This window comes from Bombus bifarius, unplaced genomic scaffold, assembly GCF_011952205.1.
Source record: "Bombus bifarius isolate JDL3187 unplaced genomic scaffold, Bbif_JDL3187 scf7180000008046, whole genome shotgun sequence".
In the NCBI taxonomy this organism is placed as follows: domain Eukaryota; kingdom Metazoa; phylum Arthropoda; class Insecta; order Hymenoptera; family Apidae; genus Bombus; species Bombus bifarius.
In genome coordinates, this window is record NW_022884412.1 from 1,231,272 (window position 1) to 1,256,446 (window position 25,175).

The 25,175-nt window shown below is 29.7% G+C and overlaps 4 protein-coding genes across 9 annotated transcripts; 3 read left to right on the top strand and 1 right to left on the bottom strand.

Annotated features, from left to right (window-relative positions):
- Window positions 1–499: 499 nt before the first annotated feature.
- On the bottom strand, window positions 500–3,651 carry LOC117207767 (ubiquitin carboxyl-terminal hydrolase 30 homolog). Its single transcript, XM_033448318.1, has 6 exons — window positions 3,120–3,651; window positions 2,881–3,039; window positions 2,507–2,670; window positions 1,906–2,316; window positions 1,483–1,818; window positions 500–1,407 (listed from the first exon to the last, which is right to left on the bottom strand). Exons 1-6 carry the CDS (start codon window positions 3,217–3,219, stop codon window positions 1,159–1,161), a joined length of 1,419 nt encoding a protein of 472 aa, XP_033304209.1. The 5' UTR covers window positions 3,220–3,651; the 3' UTR covers window positions 500–1,158.
- A 415-nt stretch (window positions 3,652–4,066) lies between these two features.
- On the top strand, window positions 4,067–7,057 carry LOC117207757 (protein deltex). Of its 2 annotated transcripts, XM_033448294.1 has the most exons (7): window positions 4,067–4,569; window positions 4,926–5,118; window positions 5,199–5,468; window positions 5,552–5,840; window positions 5,933–6,251; window positions 6,343–6,698; window positions 6,791–7,057. In XM_033448294.1, the coding sequence occupies exons 1-6, from the start codon at window positions 4,400–4,402 to the stop codon at window positions 6,695–6,697; spliced, it is 1,596 nt and encodes a 531-aa protein (XP_033304185.1). In that variant the 5' UTR covers window positions 4,067–4,399; the 3' UTR covers window position 6,698; window positions 6,791–7,057. The 2 variants fall into 2 exon arrangements, with proteins under 2 accessions (XP_033304185.1, XP_033304184.1); XM_033448293.1 differs by having other exon boundaries at window positions 4,068–4,569; window positions 6,343–7,057.
- A 205-nt stretch (window positions 7,058–7,262) lies between these two features.
- Window positions 7,263–10,490, top strand: LOC117207758 (zinc finger protein 549-like). Its single transcript, XM_033448295.1, has 6 exons — window positions 7,263–7,728; window positions 9,122–9,314; window positions 9,382–9,521; window positions 9,603–9,765; window positions 9,849–10,103; window positions 10,187–10,490. Exons 1-6 carry the CDS (start codon window positions 7,649–7,651, stop codon window positions 10,316–10,318), a joined length of 963 nt encoding a protein of 320 aa, XP_033304186.1. The 5' UTR covers window positions 7,263–7,648; the 3' UTR covers window positions 10,319–10,490.
- Window positions 10,491–11,167: 677 nt separating this feature from the next.
- Window positions 11,168–23,791, top strand: LOC117207749 (BUB3-interacting and GLEBS motif-containing protein ZNF207). 5 transcript variants are annotated; one of them, XR_004487585.1, is made up of 7 exons: window positions 11,168–11,374; window positions 12,702–12,828; window positions 12,932–13,296; window positions 13,520–13,853; window positions 13,928–14,327; window positions 15,306–15,384; window positions 19,148–19,269. XR_004487585.1 is itself a non-coding variant. In XM_033448275.1 (6 exons), the coding sequence occupies exons 1-6, from the start codon at window positions 11,334–11,336 to the stop codon at window positions 15,781–15,783; spliced, it is 1,362 nt and encodes a 453-aa protein (XP_033304166.1). In that variant the 5' UTR covers window positions 11,168–11,333; the 3' UTR covers window positions 15,784–16,160. The 5 variants fall into 5 exon arrangements, 2 of the variants coding, with proteins under 2 accessions (XP_033304166.1, XP_033304165.1); XR_004487584.1 differs by lacking the exon at window positions 19,148–19,269 and adding an exon at window positions 15,689–16,160; XR_004487583.1 differs by lacking the exon at window positions 15,306–15,384 and adding an exon at window positions 23,122–23,791 and having other exon boundaries at window positions 11,169–11,374; window positions 19,148–19,449.
- Window positions 23,792–25,175: the final 1,384 nt, after the last annotated feature.

Sequence of the window (25,175 nt, forward strand, 5' to 3'; positions counted from 1 at the left end):
ATCTTTAGAGGAAACGATTAGTTTGAAAGCTATTTGAATTTCAATTTTGCAAGACTATTTTTTCTATTTTCTTATAAAATTGAAATCTGAATATTTAAGATTTAGTATCTTTTATTGCTTTATCTTCAACCATATAATAAAAGTTTATATTTTAAAATAAATTTAAAATAAAATAAATATAATCACTCACTGTGGTGGATATTATTGTAATTTTTTTATTTAATCTTGTGGATTCAGAATGGCTACAAGGTACAGGTATTAATTTAAAATCTCCATGGGCAGTTGTACGCCTGTTCCAGAATGGGTTCTCCAAAACATTTGTGCTTCAGATGGAGAAATAAAGAATATTATTAATAAACAAGCGTTAACATAACATTGTAATTTAATTATTATAAAAACTAGATTAGATGTAGAAAACTACATATTAGAGTTAGGTATAATACAAAGGGTTGAGTTAAATGATACAAGGGTATGAAAATTATCACTGTTCAAGTTATTGAAAATCTCAACTTATTACTTTTTCATTGCACGAAAATGTATTTCATTTAAAGTACATATCCAGAATTAAACTTTCAAACTCCAGATGTATAAAATAATAGTTTAAGTTTATATATAAAAACGATTGATTAATTTGGCACAATTTGATTTTGTTTCACTATTACAATGCAATTTACCAAGCAAGTAATGCAATCCTCTACAAACTATAACTATAGTATTCTACATACACAATATTCTATGATGCTACCCTTAAATGTCGACTATTTTGTTTTGTTGCACATAAATTATTAAGTAGGTATAATTTTTAAAAATTTGTTTCAAATTTTGCACTATTTCATTCAGTTAGAAAATCATAATGTCAAAATTATAAGCAAAAAAAATATTTTTTATTTTTGTTTTTTATGTACCATTGTACGAAAATAAAGTGATACAGAAAACGTGAAATCTATTAAATAAAAAATTCACATAAATATAAATATTTGTTCTCTTTGTTTAACGAATAATTTGAAGTAATTTAAACTGTTTTGCAATAGGAACATAAAAGCTATTATTAGACACATTCAGTCTCTTAAATTCCATTATGATCATTACATCATTTCAATATATTGAGTCATCATTCCTAAACTTCCTGCGGTTACTAAAATTGATTACTAACTATCCTTATATGCTATTAATACGCTCGTAAAAGAGAAGATATGGTGTGGCACATAAAACTTCAATCAAGGATATGCTCTCAACTACATTATCCGAAGTATACAACCACTGATTGGCTTTATTTCCTCGTCTATAACAAACAAAATGCCCAGAATCAACAGGTCCGCGATGTTCTACAATCGCACGCAATTGATACTTATGTTTATCTTGTAGCGTTGTTCGATTAGTAAGTAACATTGTTGCTTCAGGATCGCCCTATCAATTCATATTTCATATTAAATTTGTGACTAGCAAACATATATATTTGATACATTATATTGTATATCATACCCGTGCATTTCGCTTTTTTGTTTCTATAAAAGTATAAGGATCTAAAGTTAGTACTTCAGGAAATTTGACTGGATCATCTCTCTTAATTGGTATTCCTGAAGAGCTCCATGTGGTTCTTGATATATGTAAACATAAACATTTAGGGAGTTTGCCTAGAGTTAAGGTTTTAGTAGCTAAACAACGCATTCCGCATCCGTCACATGAAACGTCTTGAACAATTTCACTGGTTACAAAACGCGTTAATAATTCTTCCAATGTGTGATATGATTTAATATGTGGACCCAAAGGAGGCAAAGGTAAAGAAATTGTTTCAAGTTTGTCATAATGTACTGCAGACTACAAAAGATATTCTTATTTATTTTTTTATAATTAAATATGTTGTATTAAAGTAAAGTAAAATTCTAATTAAAATAAAAGACTAACCTTCCATTTACAGCAACTGCATTGTAATTGACTAGTTAATAAGCCAGAAAATGGATGTACTACTATCGATATTGGTGGAGCAATAGAAAATGACATAGCACATAAGGAGTTCCACGGTTTAAGAGATTCTTTATTTTCCTCAACTCCAACATTTTTTGAAAGTAGTTCTGAAGACCTAGCAAGGATTATACCTGGCTTATTATATGCCATAGGAATACTTGATATGGACGTCGTCGATGATATTACATGACTGTTGCAATTTCTATCAAAACCATTTGGAATGTTAGGACTTTTGTTAGCTGATACAATATCATTACAAGATACACTTCTAAATGATAAAGGATCACCCAATTTCTTTGTATCTGTTATCATTATTGTACTTTGTGGTAAAGCATCAGACAAACAACCTTTCTGAAATCATTTGTTGTAGATATATTTAACTTGTTATTTAGTCTTTTTACTTTAAAGATTTAAAAATATGTCATATAAATTTGAAAGTTTTCTCAAACTACTTAATATATTATGTAGTATACCAAACAATAATGTATTTTTAACAATTCAATATAACTTTAGTTTGATAATTTTTAGTTTGTAAGCATACCCTATTTCCATGTTGAATTTCTGCTTGTAATGCACTGAGAACTACATGAAATAGCTCATGTACATCCTGATGACCAGGTGCAAATTTCCATTGACTACCAAGTGAAGAAATTATTTCAATTGGTGTTACATCACCATATAAATCTTCCGTATATCCATTGATTTCTAATCCAAAAAAAAATTTATAATATACATTCCATAATAATATATATATTATTTATAGTATTTGAATGAATAAATCTTTAAGTTTAGTAAATTAAATTTAATGAATTAAAAATTCTTACTATAATTTATTTCTTAATAAAATATCAGTCATCATTTTTATAGTAAAGAATTAATAAAATTAAGGACATTTTGTTAAAATTAACAACATACTTTCAAAAACAGATAATGAAGTCGAAATGAAATTAACTTTCTCATTTGCTTCATATTGTTTCTTTAACCATCCAATAAAAATTGGGCAAGCCGCCAAAGCTTGCAAAAGAGAATTCAAGAAGCAAGTGTATCCTAAATTATTGATTCCAATAACTGTTCCTAAAAGGATACATAAATTATAACATATAATATCTTTCTCCTGGATAATTGTAAGAAATTAAATATATTTCGCACTATACCTTTTTTTCGAGGTTTAGGAGATGGACCCCATATAACAAATGCTGCAATGGCTATTGCGAATCCTACACTGGCAAATACAGCAACTTTTTCTACATCCATATTCTTGGAATGTTCGTTGAAATTAGAAATTTCTTGAAAAACTGTAAAAGCTAACCTACACGTTACTTCAGAGAATAAACATATCCATTAACACATATGCATATCTTTCTCAAGTTATTAATCTTTCGTAATACGAATAATTAATTTCTCAGTATTTTCATAGTTCGTTTAAAGTTTATTACAGCAAGTTGTAAGTTGCATTTACGAAAATAATTTAATCATGCTTTGAACAACCTTTACACAATAATAATACAAAGAAATATGATTTATTTGTTATATACAAGTTTATGTGTTACTCTCGATTGTATTGATTTGAAATTAATGTCTTCTTCATAAAAAATCACAGTTTTTATAAATCATAAACGATATAATTGTATACACACGATGCTCTGACCAAACATTCATTTGACATCATGAATACACATAATACATATATATGCAAGTAGATATAGATTTTTATGGAGACTATATAAATGTTAACAATAAAAATTTTTGCTAGATTTATAAAAGTAATATTGTATAATAGTTAATAAAGTATTATTAAAAGATATCATTAAAGATAAATGAGACAATAAATAATAAAACAGAAAACAAATAATTATATCATATGTATATATATATATATATATATATATATATGTATAAATGTTTCAAACTATTATGATGACTTTAATTAAAAATAGTGAGATATATGATTCAAAGTATCCTAAACCAACTTTTATAACATTTACTTAAATTTAAGTAACAAGAATTTTTAAATACGATTATTCAAAGTCGATCATCGATATTGCGATTATTCGATGCTTAAAATTGCGTGTACTTCAGGTGAAGTTATTCGCCTTATATTCGTTATTCATTAATCGTTAATTTATTACAAACAAGATAATATGAAGTAAGGAATAGAATTTATTTGATATAATTCATTCAGTATCAGAATCGTTATTCATTATTAAATTCATTATTAAAGTTCATTTGTATATTTTGATATTGTAATTTAGATTACAATATGAATGGTGTGATATACATGAATTTATTTGTATGTACATATACGTTGACGCGTGTGTTTGTGTAGTGAGATAAATTAGGCTGAATGCAAAAAAATTGAAAATGTTTTCACGTTTTGACTGCGCAAATATGTGTTGCGCGTGCATGTGAAATTCTTAAGTAAATTTTTAAGAAAATGAACGCCCAGGCGCAAGAACATGGTCATGCTGTTGTTGTGTGGGAGTGGGAAAATCGTCACGGACGTTGGAGACCTTATAGTCCTGCGGTGTCGCAACATCTTGAGAGAGCACATTGTAAAAAATTAACTCGGGTTTTCCTGAATGATGCAGATCCTAGTTTGGATAGGTTTGTATTTAATATATGTAACCAAAGATTCTGATATATCTAAGTCCGCTTGAAAACTTTCTCATTTTTCTACAAATATAAATAAAACATGTTTACGTCAAAGATTGTTTCAGGAAAAGATTATAAAAAACAAAAAGTATAAAGCATAAAAGAAATATAATTTCATTTAGTTTTATATTTCAGGATACTGATAATTGATAATGGTAACATAAATAATATATAATATTATTATATTATATATAAATATAATTTTAGTATATAATATAATACATATAATAAACTTTTACCTTTATTTATATACAGAAAAAAACATTTATTTATATACAAAAAAAATTTATTTCTATTGCTTTAAATAGGTATTATATAAATTTAAAAACTAAAACACAATGTAGTGAGGATGGGAATGAAACGCATAATATTAGAAGAAAATTTTATCTTCCAAGTTCTCCAGCTGGTAAAGGTGCTAAATGGGAGTGGGCTGGTGACACAGATGATTGGCATACATATGATATGGAAGTGCAATGTTTGATAGAAGAAGCATGGGCAAGAGTAAGTAAGAACATTATGAAGAAAAATAAAAGTTATAAATTAATCATAATTATAAAAATTTTATTAATTTTTTATTTTAGGGTGATAAAACTATTGATGTGTCTAAGACTTATTTAGGTTTTCCTTATATCATAAATTTTTGTAATTTGACTCAAGTTCGTTGTTGCACTGGATATGTAAGATCGATACGACGTATTCAGCAAGCACCTTATCCTTTAGTCAAAGTAGCTTTAGAAGAATTACAAGCTATTTCTGAAATAAAAGCAACATCTGCAATTGTTAAAAATTTAACTACAAAAATCACACATAAAAAGTCATCTACTGGAAATACAAAAAAGAACAATAAAAAGGTAAAAAAGAGCACTTGTTACTAATATTATAAATATGATATTATATTATCATTATATGATGATAATTCTACATATGTTATTAGAGCAAAAGTGGAGATACCGGTCCATCAAACATAGCTCGTGTTATTTTGAGTAATTTTAATATATTTAGTAATAAACATGGAATAGAAAATAATAATTCAATTACAAGTATCGAATCTGGACAAAAAAGAAAAACTTGGGATAGTGCATTGGATGTAGATTCTAGTAGTACAAAAAGTGGACGAAGGCCAAGCGTTGATACAGTTTCTACATATTTGAGTCATGAAAATCCAATAGATTTATTGGACAGCAGTGTAGGAAGTGATGATGCTTTCAAAGATGCCATTTTGAGTAATTTATCATACTTCCTTTAATTTACTTTTACCCTTATCATACTTTCTCATAGTTTTATATAACATATTACATGAATTTACTTTGTTCAGGTGTAGACACTGAATCTGATGTTATTTCCCAATATGTGAAAGTAGTAGAAAGTGATAATTGCGACTCTTGTCCTGTCTGTCTGGGTACGCCAGAGCCACTAACAGTAGAGTTAACTCGCTGTAAACATAGATTACATTTAGCATGTTTGAATGCAATGCTTAGTTGTCAACAACCTCCTATGTATATACAGTGCCCTGTTTGTCGTTTAATTTATGGTGAAAAAAGAGGAAATCAACCTCCTGGAACTATGAATTGGACAAGAATACTCCGAGCACTGCCTGGTTTTCCAAATACAAATACAATTCAGATAACCTATGAGTAAGTAGATTAGGGATTTCGTCCAGCAATTACAGATCACCCAATATATTTGAGAAATAACTATTTCATTTAAATAAATGCTCAATTTTAGCATTCCATCAGGAATTCAAGGAAATGAACATCCCAATCCTGGTCAAGCTTATTATGCTGTAGGCTTTCCACGTATATGTTACCTTCCAGATAATAATTTAGGTCGTAGAGTTTTAAGATTGCTACAAATTGCATTTGAACGAAAACTTATATTTACAATCGGACGATCGATAACTACTGGAAGAGAAGATGTAGTAACATGGAATGAAATTCATCATAAGACTGAACTGGGACCATCAACAACTGGTCATGGTTACCCTGATAAAAGTTACCTCGAAAGAACATTAGCTGAACTAGCAGCTCAGGGCGTAACAGATGGGCAATCATCACCTACATTGTACCAGGAATTACAATGAAGTAATAACTTCTATTTAATACATTATATGAGATCAAATTTTACAATTAATATTAAATATTCAGTAGACTTATAATTTAATATAATGCCGTAGATTCCGCACTGTGTGTTCAGTTAATGTCACTTTTTTTTAAAGTAATTAAACGATGCAAAGGTAATAGTATTAAAAATTTATAACTTGTCCAAAGCCAATTTTAGTTTCTTATGTGTAACATAATTGTGATGCACATACACTGCGCAACGCGACAGACAATTACGTTATATTCATATTTTTAAGTTTACTTGCTAGTTTATTTCTGTTTCATGTAATGATTCAGAAAAGTAGTAAATATTTATATATAAACATTAGTTTTCCTGTAATGTATTAGAGAAAAGAAATTATACGGATATATGAATATAAATCTCTATAAGAGATAAGTGTATTAAAATACGAATATACGGTTCATATGTATTCTAAAATAAGAAAAATACATATATTTTATATGGAATTGAATTGTGTAAAATTATATTATATTAATAATTATATTAATTATTTATCAAAATTTCGTGACCTTTATAATTATATATTCTTATAATTTACTGCTATTCAATTTTAAATTACTATATGTTAACATTCTTTCAAAGAAACAGATCGTTTTGTATCTTTTTGAGTAGTATACGATAGGTGGCGCGACTTTCAATCCAATAAAATGGCCGAAAATTGATTTTTCTACGCGGACGTGAGTTCTATAAAATTTTTTACATTCAAACACGAATGAACACCGTATATATTGGGAAACGATAATGTTTTAAAAAAAAAAAAAACGAAGATTACATTGTTACGGATTGTGATCAATTGAATATACCTATTACGATAGAATACTAAAACGTGAAGAACTTATATGTTATACTACCTGGCGCAAAGACGTCCGGTAATTTCTAATGTCTTTTTGAAATAAGAATTCGCGCCTAAATGAGTGCTAAAGGCCAATACAATTGCGTTTTGTGTGACTCAAAATTAGAATCCAAGGAAGCTTTGCAGGAGCATTTTAGGTACTAAAAGAAACTATTCTATTTGATATGTTCATAACCAAGCAAGCAATTTCATAAAAGAAAGATATTTTTATACGTACAACCTATTTTTCCATCCTATTCCAATGCACATTCCGAAATAAAAACATTATAATAAATAAAAATATTTTTAAATACGTTAATGATAATATTCAGCTATATTACCGATAGAGTATTGTTCGCGCTATTTTTCCAATTGCTTGCGTTTTCTTTTTTGCTTTCGGTATAAAGGTGTTTTTATTATGATAATAATTATAATAATAACACAAGTTACAATGATGTAATTACAAATAATTATATACAACATAGAATTAAACAAATTTTTACTAACTGTGATGGATTCTATTAGATTATTCATACATTTACTAAAAAGTAACATTTTTCGGAGAAACATTGTATAAATATATATAATTTGCCCTTTGTGTAAATAAAATTTTAATTGGATTGATAGTAAATATTTGGAAAATGTTTTAAATAATTGTTACATTATTTAAAATTTAGCATAATTATTACTTAATAACTAATAATGTAAGATGAGTCAACAATATATTTTATATGAAAAATATATTTTATTTTGTTAATTATATTTTATATTCACTTCCGTTTTCATCATCTGAAGATTAAAATAATATTTAAGTTTAGAACAATTTTATTATAATAATATTTAAAATTACATTTACTTTAAAATGATATATTTAACTTTAAATTTTGCATTTTCGTTTTTGCAGATTTTAATAGTTTTAGGCCGATAAAATTCATAAATATTTATTTCATTTAAAGATTATCTTGTATTTTATGATCAAATAAATATATAAGCAAAATGTAATACATGAAATATTACTATATTCTATATTTTATTCCATTAAATAGAAGTTAAATATATTTCACACATTAGTTTATGACACATTTACTCCTTCATATCATTTTGTTAGTTGTATTGCAAAACGAATGTTAGCAAGTTAGAAAATTAACAGAAACAGTATTATCAAAGAATGTGAATGTGAATGTGTATTTTAAATATTGGCTATATATTGGATTTATATATTTTGTTTAACTATATGTTAGCTATTATGATTTTATTACTAACAATTGAAATTTTATATTCATAAGAGAAAGATTTTTTTTAATAGTGCATTATTATAAGATAAATTTATACATGCATGTAGAAGAGGAAGAGAAATTGTTCAGTTTCCCTAAATTCTAGTATATAATTTTGATATAATATGTCAAACTTTGTTTTGTTCATAGATTTCCTAATAACTCATTACTAAAAAAAGAAGAAAACAAAATTAAAACAAGTTTTATTGAGTTTGTTATTGAAATGATGTTTTAGAAATAAAAAATTTAATTACATGTGAATATACTGTGTACATAGGAAACATGCCAACAAAGAAATAGATACTCGTGGTAAACCCGTCAAAAGAAGCAAAAACGATGATACCCAATGTGATGTATGTGGTCAAGCATTTGATTCAATTAGTGCAACAATACGACATAGATTTAAAGTCCATCCTAATTCTCCAACAAAATTTTATTGTCATTATTGTGGGATGCAATTTCCTCTAAAAGTATGTTTCTATTTCTACATAATATATGTTTCTTCTTTAATTTTATAAACTACTCATTTTTTATTAGACACACAGGGATAATCATCAAGCATCACATGATTCATCTGAAAGTGAGAGAAAAGAACAACATAAGAAATGTGAAGAATGCGATGTATTGTTTTATAATGAAAAAGCTTTAGATTATCATTATCGTTCTATACATAAAAGGTTGTAAATCTTTTCTATAATATTTTTTATGATTTTTATTTTTAAATAATTTTTAATTGTATCTAATAATTTAATTTATAGGATGGTACATTTATTTCAACCAATAGCAACACCACCTCCTAGCAATAAAATCAAAGTAAATTCAATGAATGATGCTCTCAGCGTGTATTACTGTCATTTGTGTGGTGCTGAATATATTATAAAATTCAATTTGCAGCGACATTTGGAAAGAGCTCATACTCAAGTAAAGCAATATAAATAAATATTAAATAAGCAAATTTTGTTACAGGTGCATTATGTTTAACATTTTACCTTTATAATTAATAGGAAGAAAGAGAAGCTGTTCCAGAAGATTTAATAAAATGTACAGTATGCGCTGCTCTATTTTGCAGTAAAAGAGCATATGAAACGCATAACAGTTATCATCAACCAGATGATTTATATGTAACATCAGAAGAACAAAGATTGCAAACTGTAACTAAAGTAGATCAAGATTTTGATATTAGGCGTGTCGAAGGAGTTGCTGACAAATATGTTCCAAAAACTAATACTACAAAAAGGCCTGCTAAAAATTGGCCAAAGGTATCAATTAAATTTAGTTTTTCCTCAATCATATATATTGATTGAATTTACCAACACAATTAATGAAATTTATTATTTTATAGCCTAAGAGAACCCAAGAGAATGTAGAAGTAAAACAAAAGGATTATTCTTCTTCAGATGATGAACCTGGTACTACTAATGAATCCAGTGATTCAGAAAGTGATCTTCCATTGAAACAAAGGATTTGCAGCTAACGGAGGTCTCTTATTGTTTATAAAATACTTCTATATTTATATTTTTAACATATTGAAACTATGTTAAAATGATCGTCATTGTAAAATTATCAGATTTTATTCTTTATTTTGACATAAACATAAAATGTGATTATAGATGATAACATCTATATTAATATTTTTTAGATTGATATATATACTTATTTTTTCATTTGTTTAATTTGTCGTTTTAGGATTATTTTGCTTTTCACGATATTAAATTAATAATTATAAATACATATATTATCCGCATTTATGTAGAATGTGTTCATGTTACTATATGAAACATTGATTTGTATATATGTATGTAGTTTGTATATCTTCATAAATATTTGTATATAATTTTATGCATATACATATATATTATAACATATATAACATACTTGATGGAATAAACAGGACAACAATATCAAAACCTACTTAAAAGAAATTGAAATATTATGAAATGATTATTATAAAATAGTATGGATAAATTTCTACTTAAATAATTGTTTTGACAAATTACATGTTTAAAAATTGTAAATAAGTAATATTTTAAATGAGGAAAAAATTTTTAAATGCAAATATAGTGTTTTTTCAGATCATAATGTGTTTACATAAAACGGTTTTAAATTGTACAAAGAAAAAGCTTTTGCTTATTAACAATGATTTTTCGTGTCTATTCAATGAGGAACATAAATAGTTTAGTACTATAGTATGCTCGTGATTGTTCTTATTCAAGCCAGAAAGAAAATTTCCTCTCTGTTCAAGCATGTTCACCTAGAATATAGTTAGGGAAAATTTAGTCGTATAAACTAGTTATTTTTAAGTAATACTATTGGTTATAGTTCCTTCCGTCAAATACGGAAAAGATGCAGTCGCCATTTTACATCGTCGATTTTTACGTCGTGTGTGTGCACTGCAGTTACTTTGCGAGTTGAATTCTTACTACGTGGGCGTAAAACATTTAGTGGCATATTTTTATTAATTTTTAATTGATAAAAGTTGATAAGAGAATATGGGACGCAAAAAGAAGAAGCAATCAAGACCCTGGTGCTGGTATCCTTTTTTAAAATATCCTTTATTAGAGGATATTTTACGTAACTATATTTTTAGATCATAAATCAAAATTACAATTACATTATTCTTATAATCGTATGAATTTAAGTATTCTAACATTCTACTAATGTTTGTATCATATCTTATTGCTAGATCTTAGTTTGAAATTCGAAAGTATCTAATTTATCGTAGAACATTTTTAACCCGCTCAGTAAAAGCCTGTGACGAGTTAAAGTGGCTGAATACGTGAGAAATCGATATTTCGTTAGTAACTATATTTGACTATATTTTTTTCGTAATTATGAAGGTATTTATATATACGAAATATAATAGATTGTTCAATGTCATATTAGTAAAGTATTTGTTGAGAAAAATCTCACAAATACACCTTATGATATCTTATTTTGGACGAGTTGCTATATTATTTAGTAAAGTAAAAGAAAAGATATACATTTTTAATTATTACTATGAAATAATGTTCAAATATTTATTTTTATTTTTTAAGAAAATTTGAGTAATAAAAGATTTAAAATTAAAAAGTTATTTTTATATTATTTCGATTATGTTCATCCCATCAAATACAATAAAAAGAATTAATTTAAAAATCAACATTTATATACATATATTTTATTATATATTCCTGTGTTATGTTTGATACATTTCTGGAAGATTATATGTAATAATATATATATATATATATATATATATATATATATATATATATATATATATATATATATATAAAAATATCTTTTTTTAATCATTGAAACAAAATTTGGATTTGAAGCTAACTATAATGAATTAACAGTGTTAATTACATCGTTCATTTTTTATATATCCTATATACAATCCTATGTTATATCTTGTTTAAAGAGAATTAACCTTCTAAGATGTTATTATAAAAGTACAAAAAAAATTATTTCTTGATCTTCATTGAATTATTAAATTAAATTGGAAGATTATATGAGAAATAATAAAATTTATAGCTTCATAAATAACTCATATTTACTACATAATTCCATACAAATTAAATTATTGAAGACTTAAAAATATATCAATCCAATTTTTTTTTCATTTTATTACTATGTAGCATTTAATTAATACTAATGTCAGACATGCGCATATGTTTAAACACATGGCAAATTATATTATTTTTATTGTTATAAATTATTACATTTGTATCAATCTTATAGATGAATTAAAAATGGTTGATATAAAAATACGCAATAGATATGTATTTTGAATACATCTATGTTAATTATCCAGGTTATTGAGTGATATCTTTTTATTTTTATACTTTCATATTGTACTTAACCAATTTATTAAGGTATTGTAATAGAGAATTTGAAGATGAAAAGATTCTTATACAACACCAGAAAGCAAAACATTTCAAATGCCACATATGTCATAAGAAGCTTTATACGGGACCAGGACTTAGTATACATTGTATGCAGGTAATATTATTAGCTATATAATACATGAATATATTGTTATATAATTTAAAAATTTGAAGGTACATAGATACCAAAAGATTACAATATTGTCCCAATTTTTTAGGTACATAAAGAAGCGATAGACAAGGTACCTAATTCTTTGCCGAATCGAAGCAATATTGAAATAGAAATTTATGGTATGGAAGGCATACCACCAAACGATGCAAAAGAACATGAAAGACAGAGGAATGGAGGTAGACCTGGTTCACCAAGTTCTGGTGAAGATGAACCAGTTCGAAAAAAAGCAAAACCAGAAGGTTTATTAGGTTCTGCACCAGGAGCAATGCCTACAGGTTCCAACATGATGCCAGGTGTAATGCCAGGTATGGCAGCTCATCCTGGTATGCCACCAATGGGATCGTTCCCACCACCCATGCATCATATGATGGGACCTATGGGTCCTGTAGGTCCACCTTTCATGGGTCCTGGGTATGTATAACTTATTTTTTTTAAACCAGACAACGCGAAAGAAGAGTTAAATATCTGATATTAATTTAATACAAGTTAGGTAAATACAATCTAAAGTTTTTAAATTCATATATATATATATACATATATACATAATATATATATACATATATATATATATATATTAATAGAAGAAGTATGGAAATAATAGGATAAAGCAATAAATTTTTTCTTTTTTTTATAGTATGATGCCTGGAATGCCGGGTATGCCTCCAGGTATACAACCACCAGTATCTGGTGCATCCATACCACCAACACGACCATTATTTCCAAGTGCTGCAGCTGTTTCAACAACTGCGTCTACATCTGTGACTTCTCCTTTGGGTACAGATTTTAAACCAATTACGTCAGTGGCTGGTGGATCTATAGGACCTGTGAAGCCAACATTCCCTGCATATAGTAATACAGATAGTAGTACCACTACTAACAATAATATTGGTAGTGATCAAAAAGTAAATCTTATAGCCACTACTAGTGCTGCCATTAAAATTATTCATCCGCCAGAAGATCTCAGCCTAGTATGTTGACTATTTTTATTACTTATATGCTAATAGTAAATATAGAAAGCGAAAACAAAAATTATATGTTATAGGAGGAAATTAGAGCAAGACTTCCAAAATACCAGCGGCGACAAACGCAAGAAACTCGAACTGTGCAAACTGCTGATGCCAATCAGCAAGCTGCTGCATTACAACAGCAGCAGCAGCAGCAACAACAGCAGCAACAGCAACAACAAGCTGCTGTTGCTAATGCAGCTGCTGCATTTCAGGATCAGCAACAGCGACAACAAGCGGCATTAAATGCACTTCAGCAGCAACAGCAGAGATTTCAGCGACCTCCACAAGCAGTAATGGTTCCTGCATCTGCAGCAATGCCTGTTAGTTCCGTTGCACTGATGGCACCGCTTATGCGGCCCACTATGACCCTAGCTGCACCTGCTCTGATTCATGGAGGTAACATGATGCGACCGCCCCCCATGGGCCTACCACCAGGTAAGTCTCTATAATTTTAAATACTCATCTCTATTTCAACGAGAGCACCTCATCGATATTCATTAATCTACGTAAATATTATCAAATTTGTACCAAATTATTTTTGTGTCCCTTCCAGTATCATATTTAGAATTATTTGAGATGTATTGAGTAATTGTCCAATGCAATTTTATTGCACTACATTAAGTGAAGTTAAGATAAAAAATTATTTCTTTTTCCATAATAGTTTTTAACATAAATTAATATTTCTTCAACACTTCGATATTTACTTCTTTCAAAAATGGTATGGAACCATATTTAAAGTATTTGAGGTAAAACATATTAATGTGTAAATATCTATGTATAGATGCAATAGGATTAACATATCAAGAGTACCTAATGCATTGCATATACATCTTATGGAATACATATATATATATACAATATATATTCTTAGTCACAAATATATAGCAGATTTTACTAAACAGCTTAAGCCAATAACTTTCTTGTTTGTGCTATAAAATGATCATATTAGCACTAATATAGGAAACACTAAATGTTTTTTAATTAATGGTATAAGACAATAAATTTTCATTCAGACAATAAATTTGCCCAAAAGCTGGAGGTTGCATTTAGTAAACATATAGATAGATCATTAAGACAAAATGTTTTCCTCTGACATGCAGTATAATATACCTTTGCACATCATCCATTACTATGCAGCCCTTACCCTCTGTTCCCAAGAAAAAATTAAACTTGCCCAACGGTTAAGAATGTGTTATAGATGAATGAGAGTCACAGAAGACAAAAATAGTGTTGGGGAAGGGGGTCAATTTTTATCAGGTATACAAAAAATATATTAAACACAAGAACATTAAAGGAAAAAAGAGGAGAAATTAAATATGATCGTTCTGATATTAGCATGTTTAGAATTCATCCGTATGCCAAAATCAACGACAGAGTGTCTTGTACGTTTATGTTTTAACGGTGCGTTTGCAGGGCGCCCAGTCACTCCTTGGTGAGTGTTGAACGAACCCAGTCTGGTTACTAAAACCGTGTATTATACAAACGCAACAAGGTTGGTCCTTAGCAATTAGCATGCAGTGAACTGGCATATCTATCTATTTATTTATCTGTGTATACATATATATATGTATACACACACAGATATATATATAATATATATGATATATACTCATATTCACATATATATAATATATATGTATTATCTATTTCTCTTTATATATATCTATATATACATCATTATATTTTTTATTATTCTTATTAATTAATATTATTATTGTTATTATTATTGTCATCATTGTCACATTAATATATCTATATATATATTTCTGTATATTTATATTATTGTCACTGGGCAGGTGGGTCGAGCGGCCAACGATATTGCATCTGTTCTGATTCCTTCAACGCCGGACAGCAACACTTTAATTTTGGACACACGACTATTTGGACGTGAAATGCCTCTTCTTGAAACTAGTGTACTCGGTATCAGAAGCACGATCACACTAGATTTATGGTTAAAAGCAGGCATATGTGTATAATATACATACATATACATATGCCTGCTTTTCAACTACGATAGAGAAATACGCGTTATATATATACATATATATTCATCGATCGGTAAAAGCAATGTGAAATTAATTCGATTTTCGGCCGCTCGGCTGGTTCATCGTACATACAATTTTTTTTTCTTTTCTGTTCCACTAGCTTCATTATTCACTATCTCGACTTAACCATATTCTTCTTAGGACTCACTTGCCATTATCTCGCCAACCGTGTTTTATCATCCTACCTTCTCATGTTTATATATGAAATCCTGGTGTTGTGATATAGTAGTGAAAAAACCGCTTTTTGGGCACGGTACTGACAGTCGTTCGAAGTTGTTATTCTAAGTAAAAGATAAGGAAAACAAGAAAGGGGGAAAAAGCAGAAAAAACAAAAAGCTGATGCATAATTTTGATGATAACTATTCCTTCCTTCTTTATATTTCTTCAAGGGCTTCAAATTTTTTTAGTTTCAGATTAAAAGTAAAATATGAATTGCTACTTCAATGGTTCTATATTATTTATTATTATATCAGCATTGTTGATATCAACAAATTTGTTCTTCTATATCGTTTTTCACAAAAACTTCTCTTACCTTTTTAAACAAATTTTTTAGATGAAATATATATGAAGTATATTACAACAAAAAAAGACGAAGGAAGGGATCATTTATTATTGTCACTGTTTTTGTTGTTGTTGCGTGTATTATAATAGAAAAGAGACGCAACAAGAACGAACGTAATGTATCTCCCTCACACCATAGCCTACCTTTTGTGTCACACAGATGATCTTAGATATTTCAAGTCAAGTTACAGTAAGTAAATAATTTCACGTTATCCAATATATACAAAAGTATAACTCGTACATAAACCTAAATGCAGCTGTTTCTTATACGTATATCAAATGATAGACGATGATGAGACAGTCTAATTTAATTGACGAATAAGGGAAATTCAATCTTTTCGGAGTTATATCACGTAAGAGTGAATACTGTTGATTAGAATGAAATTATAAGCAAAACAAATTTCTGAAAAATAGAAATTTGAATTTGAATAATACAAAAAGATTTATTATGTACAGGGTGTCTACGAAATATACAAAAAAATGTAAGAACGTTTTTTATTGTTCCTTTTTCGTAGATTATGATGTATATAATAAATTTTTCGTTTAAAGTTTTCAAGGTTATTTGGAGCTCGTTTTGCATCTTTTAAATGGACCGCCATATGCCATACGATAAAAGAGCAAAAGTCAAATTCAAAACGCTTTCATGTGGTTTTGAATCAATGGAAAGTCACAATGGAGATGATATTGTAGAAACGGATAAGTTTGACTTTTTATTTACTTTGTTTCTGCGCAAGAATAACTATTTGTTGTGACATATTTGCACACGCACCCGTAATTCGACTCTTCATATTTTTCATGTATCCACAATATATTCTCACAAAAAAATCTAAGGTATTAAGCCCGGTTATCTCGCAGGCCAATTATTGTGTTCTATTACATCCAGTCCACAGCTTGGGAACTTGTGTAGCTAGATTCATAATTTTAAAGCGATGCGAATGTAACGAATGTTGTCACAACAGATTGGAAATTATTGTAAAAATTTTTGGACCAGTTTATAGTTACTTCGCTTTCGCTTAAAGTAAATGATTTTCCACGTGTTAGAATAAATATATCCAACATAAATAGTTGCTTTTCGTTTTCAAACATAATTCTGCTGTATTTAATAAGTGATGTGCAAATTTTGAACGTACAATGCAAACAAAGGGAGTGAAAGATGAAAAAAAACTCTATCCTTGTCTGTTCCAACATTTTCTCTATTACGACCTTACATTCATTCAAGATCATTTGAAAGTAGCGTTTTGAATTCATTGTGTTTTACTCTTTTATCATATAAAAACAGAAGTATGACATCCCATTTATAAAATGCAAAATGTCCTTAAAATAATTTTGGAAATTTTAAACGAAAACTTGTTTATTTAAATCGTCATAACCCATGTGAAAAACAATACAAAAAATTTACATCTTTTCATGTCATCTACCGTTTGGCTGTTATTTCAAATGGCAGAGATTTGTAGTCACCCTATATATATATATAAAATATACAAAGTAAAATATACAACATGCATTCACATTATTACAATTCTTTGAAATTAATAAAAGTTATACTTAAAATTACTGTAGAAAAGAAAAATTATCGTTTAATATCTATTTTATCATCCTGTATTTATTCGTAGATGCTTTTTTATCATATCTAGTGGCTGAAAGTTCGGCTGGCAGCCGAGCGATTCGCTTAAATTATGAAAACTGTAATCGTCAAGTGAAACTTCTCGTTTATGGTGTGAGGTTTTACGTGGTATCACTTTTAGGATTTTGTTGTGACTTGTATTGCATATGCGGCACATTGCATGCTGAGCTCGATTCCTCATATAGTTTGACCATTTGCATTGATAAAATGTTAGATAGACGTAGGTGTGCTGCAAATAATAAACCCTTCTGGGTATATAATGTAGTTCTAGAAAACTTGAGACTATATGATTTGATCATTTTGCAAAAGAGTACGTATCGGGCAAATACAAGTTAATTCAAGGACAATACCACTTGGTATTTTGAACTCTCTTTCTGTTTGTTTTACCTTAGGTTCTATTTTAAAAATTTTTCTAACAATTTAACCTAAATTTGAATTTATCGTCGAAATCTTTTGATTTATTAAGAAATTTGTTTGCGAATGTTGTGCGAGGAAGTGCTATCGACCGGCTGTCAGACAACTTTCCGTCCAGAAGGATAACAATTCTTCTAGATTAATTCAAAATGCATTGAAAAACTTTTTATTGAAAATTTTTATTGAAAAAAGATAACGTTAATAAATCGATGGTTAAATTTGAAAGTATCTTTTACAAATTTCGTAACTATCTTGCGAGATATACTTTTCTACCGAATGACGAGGCGCGATCTCTAAAAAGAAATCTCTAGAAATAAATATAAAATTTTAACCGAATTTGAGAAAGAAGATGGAGTATAAAGAGAGGAGAAGAATGTGTGCGTTCGTAACATACGCGCATGCGCGTGCGCTTACGCATAGATACACAGACTCACATGTAATTTCATTTTATTTATATTTGACGAGTATTCTCCCAACGTAAGTATCATAAGAAGATTTTTACAGATTGTTGAAAACCTGTGATATAAGAGATGTAAAAAAAAGGAATGGCAGAGAGAAATGATAGAATTATCAGGGATATATGAAATTGACGATGAAATTGTCGTTTACAGGGATGATCGGAGCTTTGCCGCCAGGAGCGATGCATCCGGCATTCGCAGCTCCAATGGGGTTTCCTGGTGCACCAATGTTAGCTCCGATGATGCATCCACGCTTCAGATGATCACCTCCTATGGACGGGCCCACTCCGCCATTGCACTTCGTGCTCTGGGCCCGCCCCTAAATTTTATTAGGGTCCGGACCTGACTGAGAAGAAGAGACAAGCACGCGTAAAACACGTTAGCTCACGTGGGCACACTTCGTTGATCGGCCGCGGCTGCACTTGACGCATCCCCTCCTACGAAGTTTACACGAAGTTAGCAAAATCTTTGTTTTTTTTTCTAATATCATTATAAACCACATCACGTCAGTGCCTGAGAGGGTTTACCAGGTGCAGTGGAAACGGTCAGTCGTTCTTTTTCCAGACTTTCTCTGCCAGTAAAAAGTTATCAAATAACAAACCTTTTTAACTTTTATACATGGTGCGTGGTCGTGCGCGTGATATCTGCGCAACGTCGTAATTTCTTCCCGAAGGAGTTTAAAATCTCAGGTGAGCAACGACATCTACTCTTTTTTTCTATAATGAAAATAATTTTGTTGTTTGTTTAGAAGGTATCAAATGTTGATCCTTCGGATTACCCTTTTTATGGATACTTGTTGTTACATTATCTGAGTACCTGGTATTGAAATTGTAGTTATTGAAAAGGATGGGGTGGTATAATGTTGTTAATGGCTGTATGAGCACGAAAGCTTCTGCGTAGAAAACTCGTACGCTACTAATACAGAAACTTTATCGTTGCAAAGTCACGTATAAGGAATTTTACGTTGCTCATCGCGATCGCGATACGCGATACGCGATTGTGAAATCAGTTTTGGAAGGAGTGTAGGCTTTCAGCTGATTCGTCTAAGTAGAACGAACTTATATAAGAATTTCGGCAGTCTTTTTATTTTACGGTAGACCGTTTCCACGCGCTGTTTCTCAGCCTCTGCACCAGTGTTCTCTTGGAGAGACGCGATCGCGGAAAGGTGGCGTTTCACACTGCAGCTGAGAAAACGGGGGAGACAGAGAGAAAGTGAGAGAGTGCGCGCGTGTGTGTGTATGCGTGTGAGAGGGAGAGAGGGAGAGAGAGGGGGAGAGAAAGAGAGAGAGAAAGAGGGGAGAGATTGCTTGACTCAAATATTTCAATCCATTTTTTTTTTTTTTAACCAAAATCCAATTTTATCCGTTTTACTAAGTGTGTATTATGTACATATATGTACATATATGTATATGTATGTAAACACACACACACGCACACACACGCATACACACACACACACACACACACACACGCACACACACGCACACTAACCGTGTGCAGCTCTTGATTTCTATATGCTTTGTAACACATCAATCGTCTTATTTGATTTCCGTGTTTCAAGAATATTAGAAGATACAAGCCGCAGTGTGAATATTCTGTCGCCTCAGGTTAGTTTATCACAACTTTTATTTTGTTAACGCCTCAGATCGAATCGATTTACTTTTTCGATATAAGTTCATTCATATATTCTTTGTTTACATTTTTTTATGATGTCTTTATTTGTTTTTTTCGTGTTCTTTTACTTATAATAGTGAATTTTCATAAGATATTTTATTTTCACGTGAAGAATATGCAGATTTTCGTAATATTTGGCAAGATATGCATATATGTGCGTATGCCACTGTATCATCTAGCTTTCATATTTTAAATATTTCCATTGTTATTAACTACATGAAAAATATTTATATACTAGATTGACCGAGATGAGGGAGCAACTATAACTATTAAATTTTGTTTAAAATCTTTTTCTCAAGATTTCAAAGAATTATTAGTATTTTTTCGAAACACTTTTTACTTGTATATTTGTAAAAGATACAAGTGAAAGAAAGAAAGATACAAGTGAAATGAAAAGATACAAGTTGATTTAGATACTGAATAATATCGAAAGAATAACATTTTAAAATCAGTTGCATTTCTATCGTAATATTTAAATAAAAATAATAACTTAAAAAAATAATTTATTTCTAATATGAAAAACTATTTTTTTCTAATGTGAAAAAGGGCACAAAACTAACTGTTGTTTTAAGTATGTGTACCTTGATATCTTAAAATAGCAAAAAGCAAAAATTTATTTAAATATAATTAATTTATAATTAAATTAATTTTATTTATAAATTAAAATTTATTAAAATATTTATTTGTTTCAAAATAATATGTAATCCGGAAATTAATAGTTGAAATCTTGGAAGATTGAGTTTAAACAAAGGTTGTTGCAATATTTGTTTGTGCAAACCAGAAATCTGAATTGTTTCCTCAGAGAATCAGCAAAGATAGAAGCAAATATTTTAAGAATCTACGCGGTTAACTTTTTATATTTTTATATCTAGATATCTATCTCTACACATTTTTACACATTTTTACACATTTTTACACATTTTTGAACAAAATTCAATCATCTTTTATGGTTTTATTTTTGATTTATTAAATCATTTCTTATACCTAACGAGTTATTTTCTCTTATCTTTTTGTAATAGTTGTTACAGAAGTAGAAATTAAAATTAAAATGAATTCTTGTTTACATACTTTAACGTTAATTAAACAAATAATTTTACCTTGTTGTTTAAATAATGTGTAATTCTATCTGGAAACTTTAGATAAATTCATTTGTTGTCATCTTTTACAAAAATAACGTATAATTTAATATTTTATTACTTAAATTTTCTCCCTTTCAAGAAGCGAAAAATATGATAAAATGAAATTATATATTTCGAATCCGTGGTAATAAAATCAATTTTTTCTTTCCGGTTTATATTTCATTATTTTATTTGTTAACATACATAGAAACAGTATACTGTTTCCATATTACAGAAAATATTTTTGATTCTTCTTTATAAAGTCCTGACTAAATTTTTTACTGAAATAAAGTTCGACGATTTGATGATATTGCTTTTAAATTGTTCCGTTATAGAAATCCGAAATTGATTATATGAATTGAATTACGAGATATGATCGAAGAAACCGTACCAAGATATTATCACATTGTGACGTTTGCATGTTGAGAAGAAAAAGAAATGATAAAAAGTTGATCGTTATTCAGATGTAAAATATTTGCTTCTGTCATTTTGGTTTCATTTAGAATAGAATTATAAGTGACTGGCTAACATATTCATGACGTAACTTGTAGTTAGCAAGTAATATTACGGGATGATTATCTCTCGAAGTTCGTGCAATTTAAATTATGATTGTAATTTGTTGGTCCTGACAAGAAGTAGAAGTGATCGATTCGATCTGTGAAGCCCTCTTCCTTTGCAAGGAACGTGTTGGCAACACATGAGTGAGTGGTAAGTACAGAGGGTGCTCAGGAAAACCGATATCAGCTCTCTCTACACTCGACTCACACCGGTTTTTCTTTACTTTACCCTAAGTCAAATTACCGATGTTCCGATCGTCGAGTATTTATAGCTGTTTCGACATTGTTATTTATACATATGTGTATAGAAACAGTGATTTCAGTAATTCAGCAGGTATATGTATTAGTAATCAAATATATTAGCGTTGAGTTTCGTTCCAAACAACAAACTCTCTACGATCGGATAAGACTCGATTCATCGGAAAAATTCCTATTTTCTCTCTTTGTCTCTTCCACATTATTATTACTATTATTATTATTATTATTATTATTATTATTATTATTTCTTTATTTTCTCTTTTATCATTTTATTGTTTCTTCAGGGTGTCTATTGATAGGAAAACGAAACCATCTTTATGCAAAACCATTGTAGATATATTTAAGTTAGTATATTACAATCTTAATAACGATTACTTGCGATATGATTATGAGACGAGAAAAAGGAAAAATATGTTATTTGTGGAATTAGATAGTACCGTAGGTTGGCGGTGATTGGATCTTTATTTACGAAGATTTTAATCGCCACAGCTTGAACTTTTTATACGTTTCATGCTTTCAGAGAAACGGAAATCGGGCACGTAAACGTATTACGAAAGTGTGGCGAAGACGGTGCAAGAGGAGGCTGCAAACTAAAGCCATGGGGGAGATATTTTCTCCTTACTGTATGTTGACGATAATAGAGATTATGAATTATTGTACAAAGTTAATTGTAATTCAGTTGGTTTAACTGTGAAAATACGAATTCGTCTAAATCACTTTTTTCACTTCCTAAAGGTTCATCACCTCAGTAGGCACCCTGTTTGTCTATTCTTTCTCTCGACTTCTATCATTACTTCGAGAAAAATTATGAAACAGCATACCGCGCCGTACAACACGTGTACGTACCTAAAACAACTACGCATCGTTATGAATATACTTCATTTTCAGGGGTTGTCTTTCCGAATCGTGTCTTTCCGCTCTGCTGTCGTTTCATCGGAATCAGAGGTGATCTACCGTGTCTACTTTTAACAGGCCGATAGAATTCAGTGCTGCGGAAACACTCCCAGCCTCGAAAATCGTTTCACGTCTCTCGAGGCTGTTCAACTACGGCCAGACATTGTTTCTTTTATTTCGTTTTGATTGTGAGATTCGGCAGGACAATCTGACGACAGAATTGGACATGTAGAAGTTCTGTTATTTATTGAGTGTCACATTATCAACTTGTTCCGAATAAAGACGTTCTGTGGAAAGTTCGAAAGATTGGGTATAGTCTGTCATTCTGGGAACTATTTCCTTTCAACATATTTCTCTTTCCGCTAGAACGAAAATATACTTAATACGTGTATCGCATATGTAACTGATTTTAATACATGCACGCGTATATTATTTCTTATTGTCGTTTTTTTATTACTATCTTATTACGTACATGTACATAGACGAAACGGTTCAATCTACGTATGTATTTCACTTCATTTATATTTTCCTCTCATTGCACAATATAAAAGTTCTAGGTAAAAAGATAAAAATGATAGAAGAGGTACATTGATAAATTTTGTCCCAGAATGGCGGGCGATAGCCACATATTGTTTCAACCAATCACAGCTCTGACCGCTGTTGGACCTTATGGGTCCCTTGCCTGAAGGCAGGCGATTGTTTGGACCTACCGTCCTAAAGTCGAGGTACTTGTTTTATTCCCAATTATATTAATTAGAATTTTGAAATATTTTTCTGTGTGTTATTCAATATTTTGTCGTTGAATCGATAGTTAATCCTATATACGTTACATCGATCATATTTTTTTAAACGACCACTTGTTCGAAAGTAAAGTTTAGTTTGCAAAATGCAATTGGTAAATTAGACATAAAATAGATTGGGAACTATCATAACCTTGGCTGCGTGGACGCGTGGCTGGACCGAGAAACAATATCAATTGTAATCGATAATGAGTCGTGGGTAAATCGTGTTAACTGACTCGATCGTTCGAAATGTTGGAACGAGAAAATTCTTCCGAAGTTTTTTGCGAATAAAACAACTTTTTCGTTCCTGGCCTTTATTTTGTTTTATTATTATTGTCGTTGTTGTTGTTCTTATTGTTATCATCATCATCATCATCAATCACTATTACTATTATTATTATTATATTATTATTTCAAATTTATTATTTTCGTGAAGTAGCCTTCAGAATTTTGCCAATCGAGGCGACACTTGTAATGTAATAATTTACTTTGGAATGTTTCAAATGCTGCTGAAAGCGGTATAAAAGTCGGTGCCTTTCTTTTTTTCTCGTTCAACAATTCGATCGTTCGTAGAATGCTTAGCTGGCTCTGTGTGTATATCGATACACCTGTATCTTACGTTGCGCAAGAATCCTTCATCATCCTGTTCCTTTTTACGCTAATAATGTCTTTCCACTTGGTGACAGCGGATGCACGATTCGCTCGTGGGGATCGCTTTGCTCGAAGAACCGGTAACACGGTGGCTCTTTGTCATTCTAATATCTTTATAGAGCGGCTCGAAGCACCGGAAATTAAGTGCTACCTTTAAAACGATATTAGAACTACCGACCTTCCACTTCACCATAATATAATTTCCTTATATTTTCTGTGTGTATCTATCGTTTCTAGATTTTGTCTC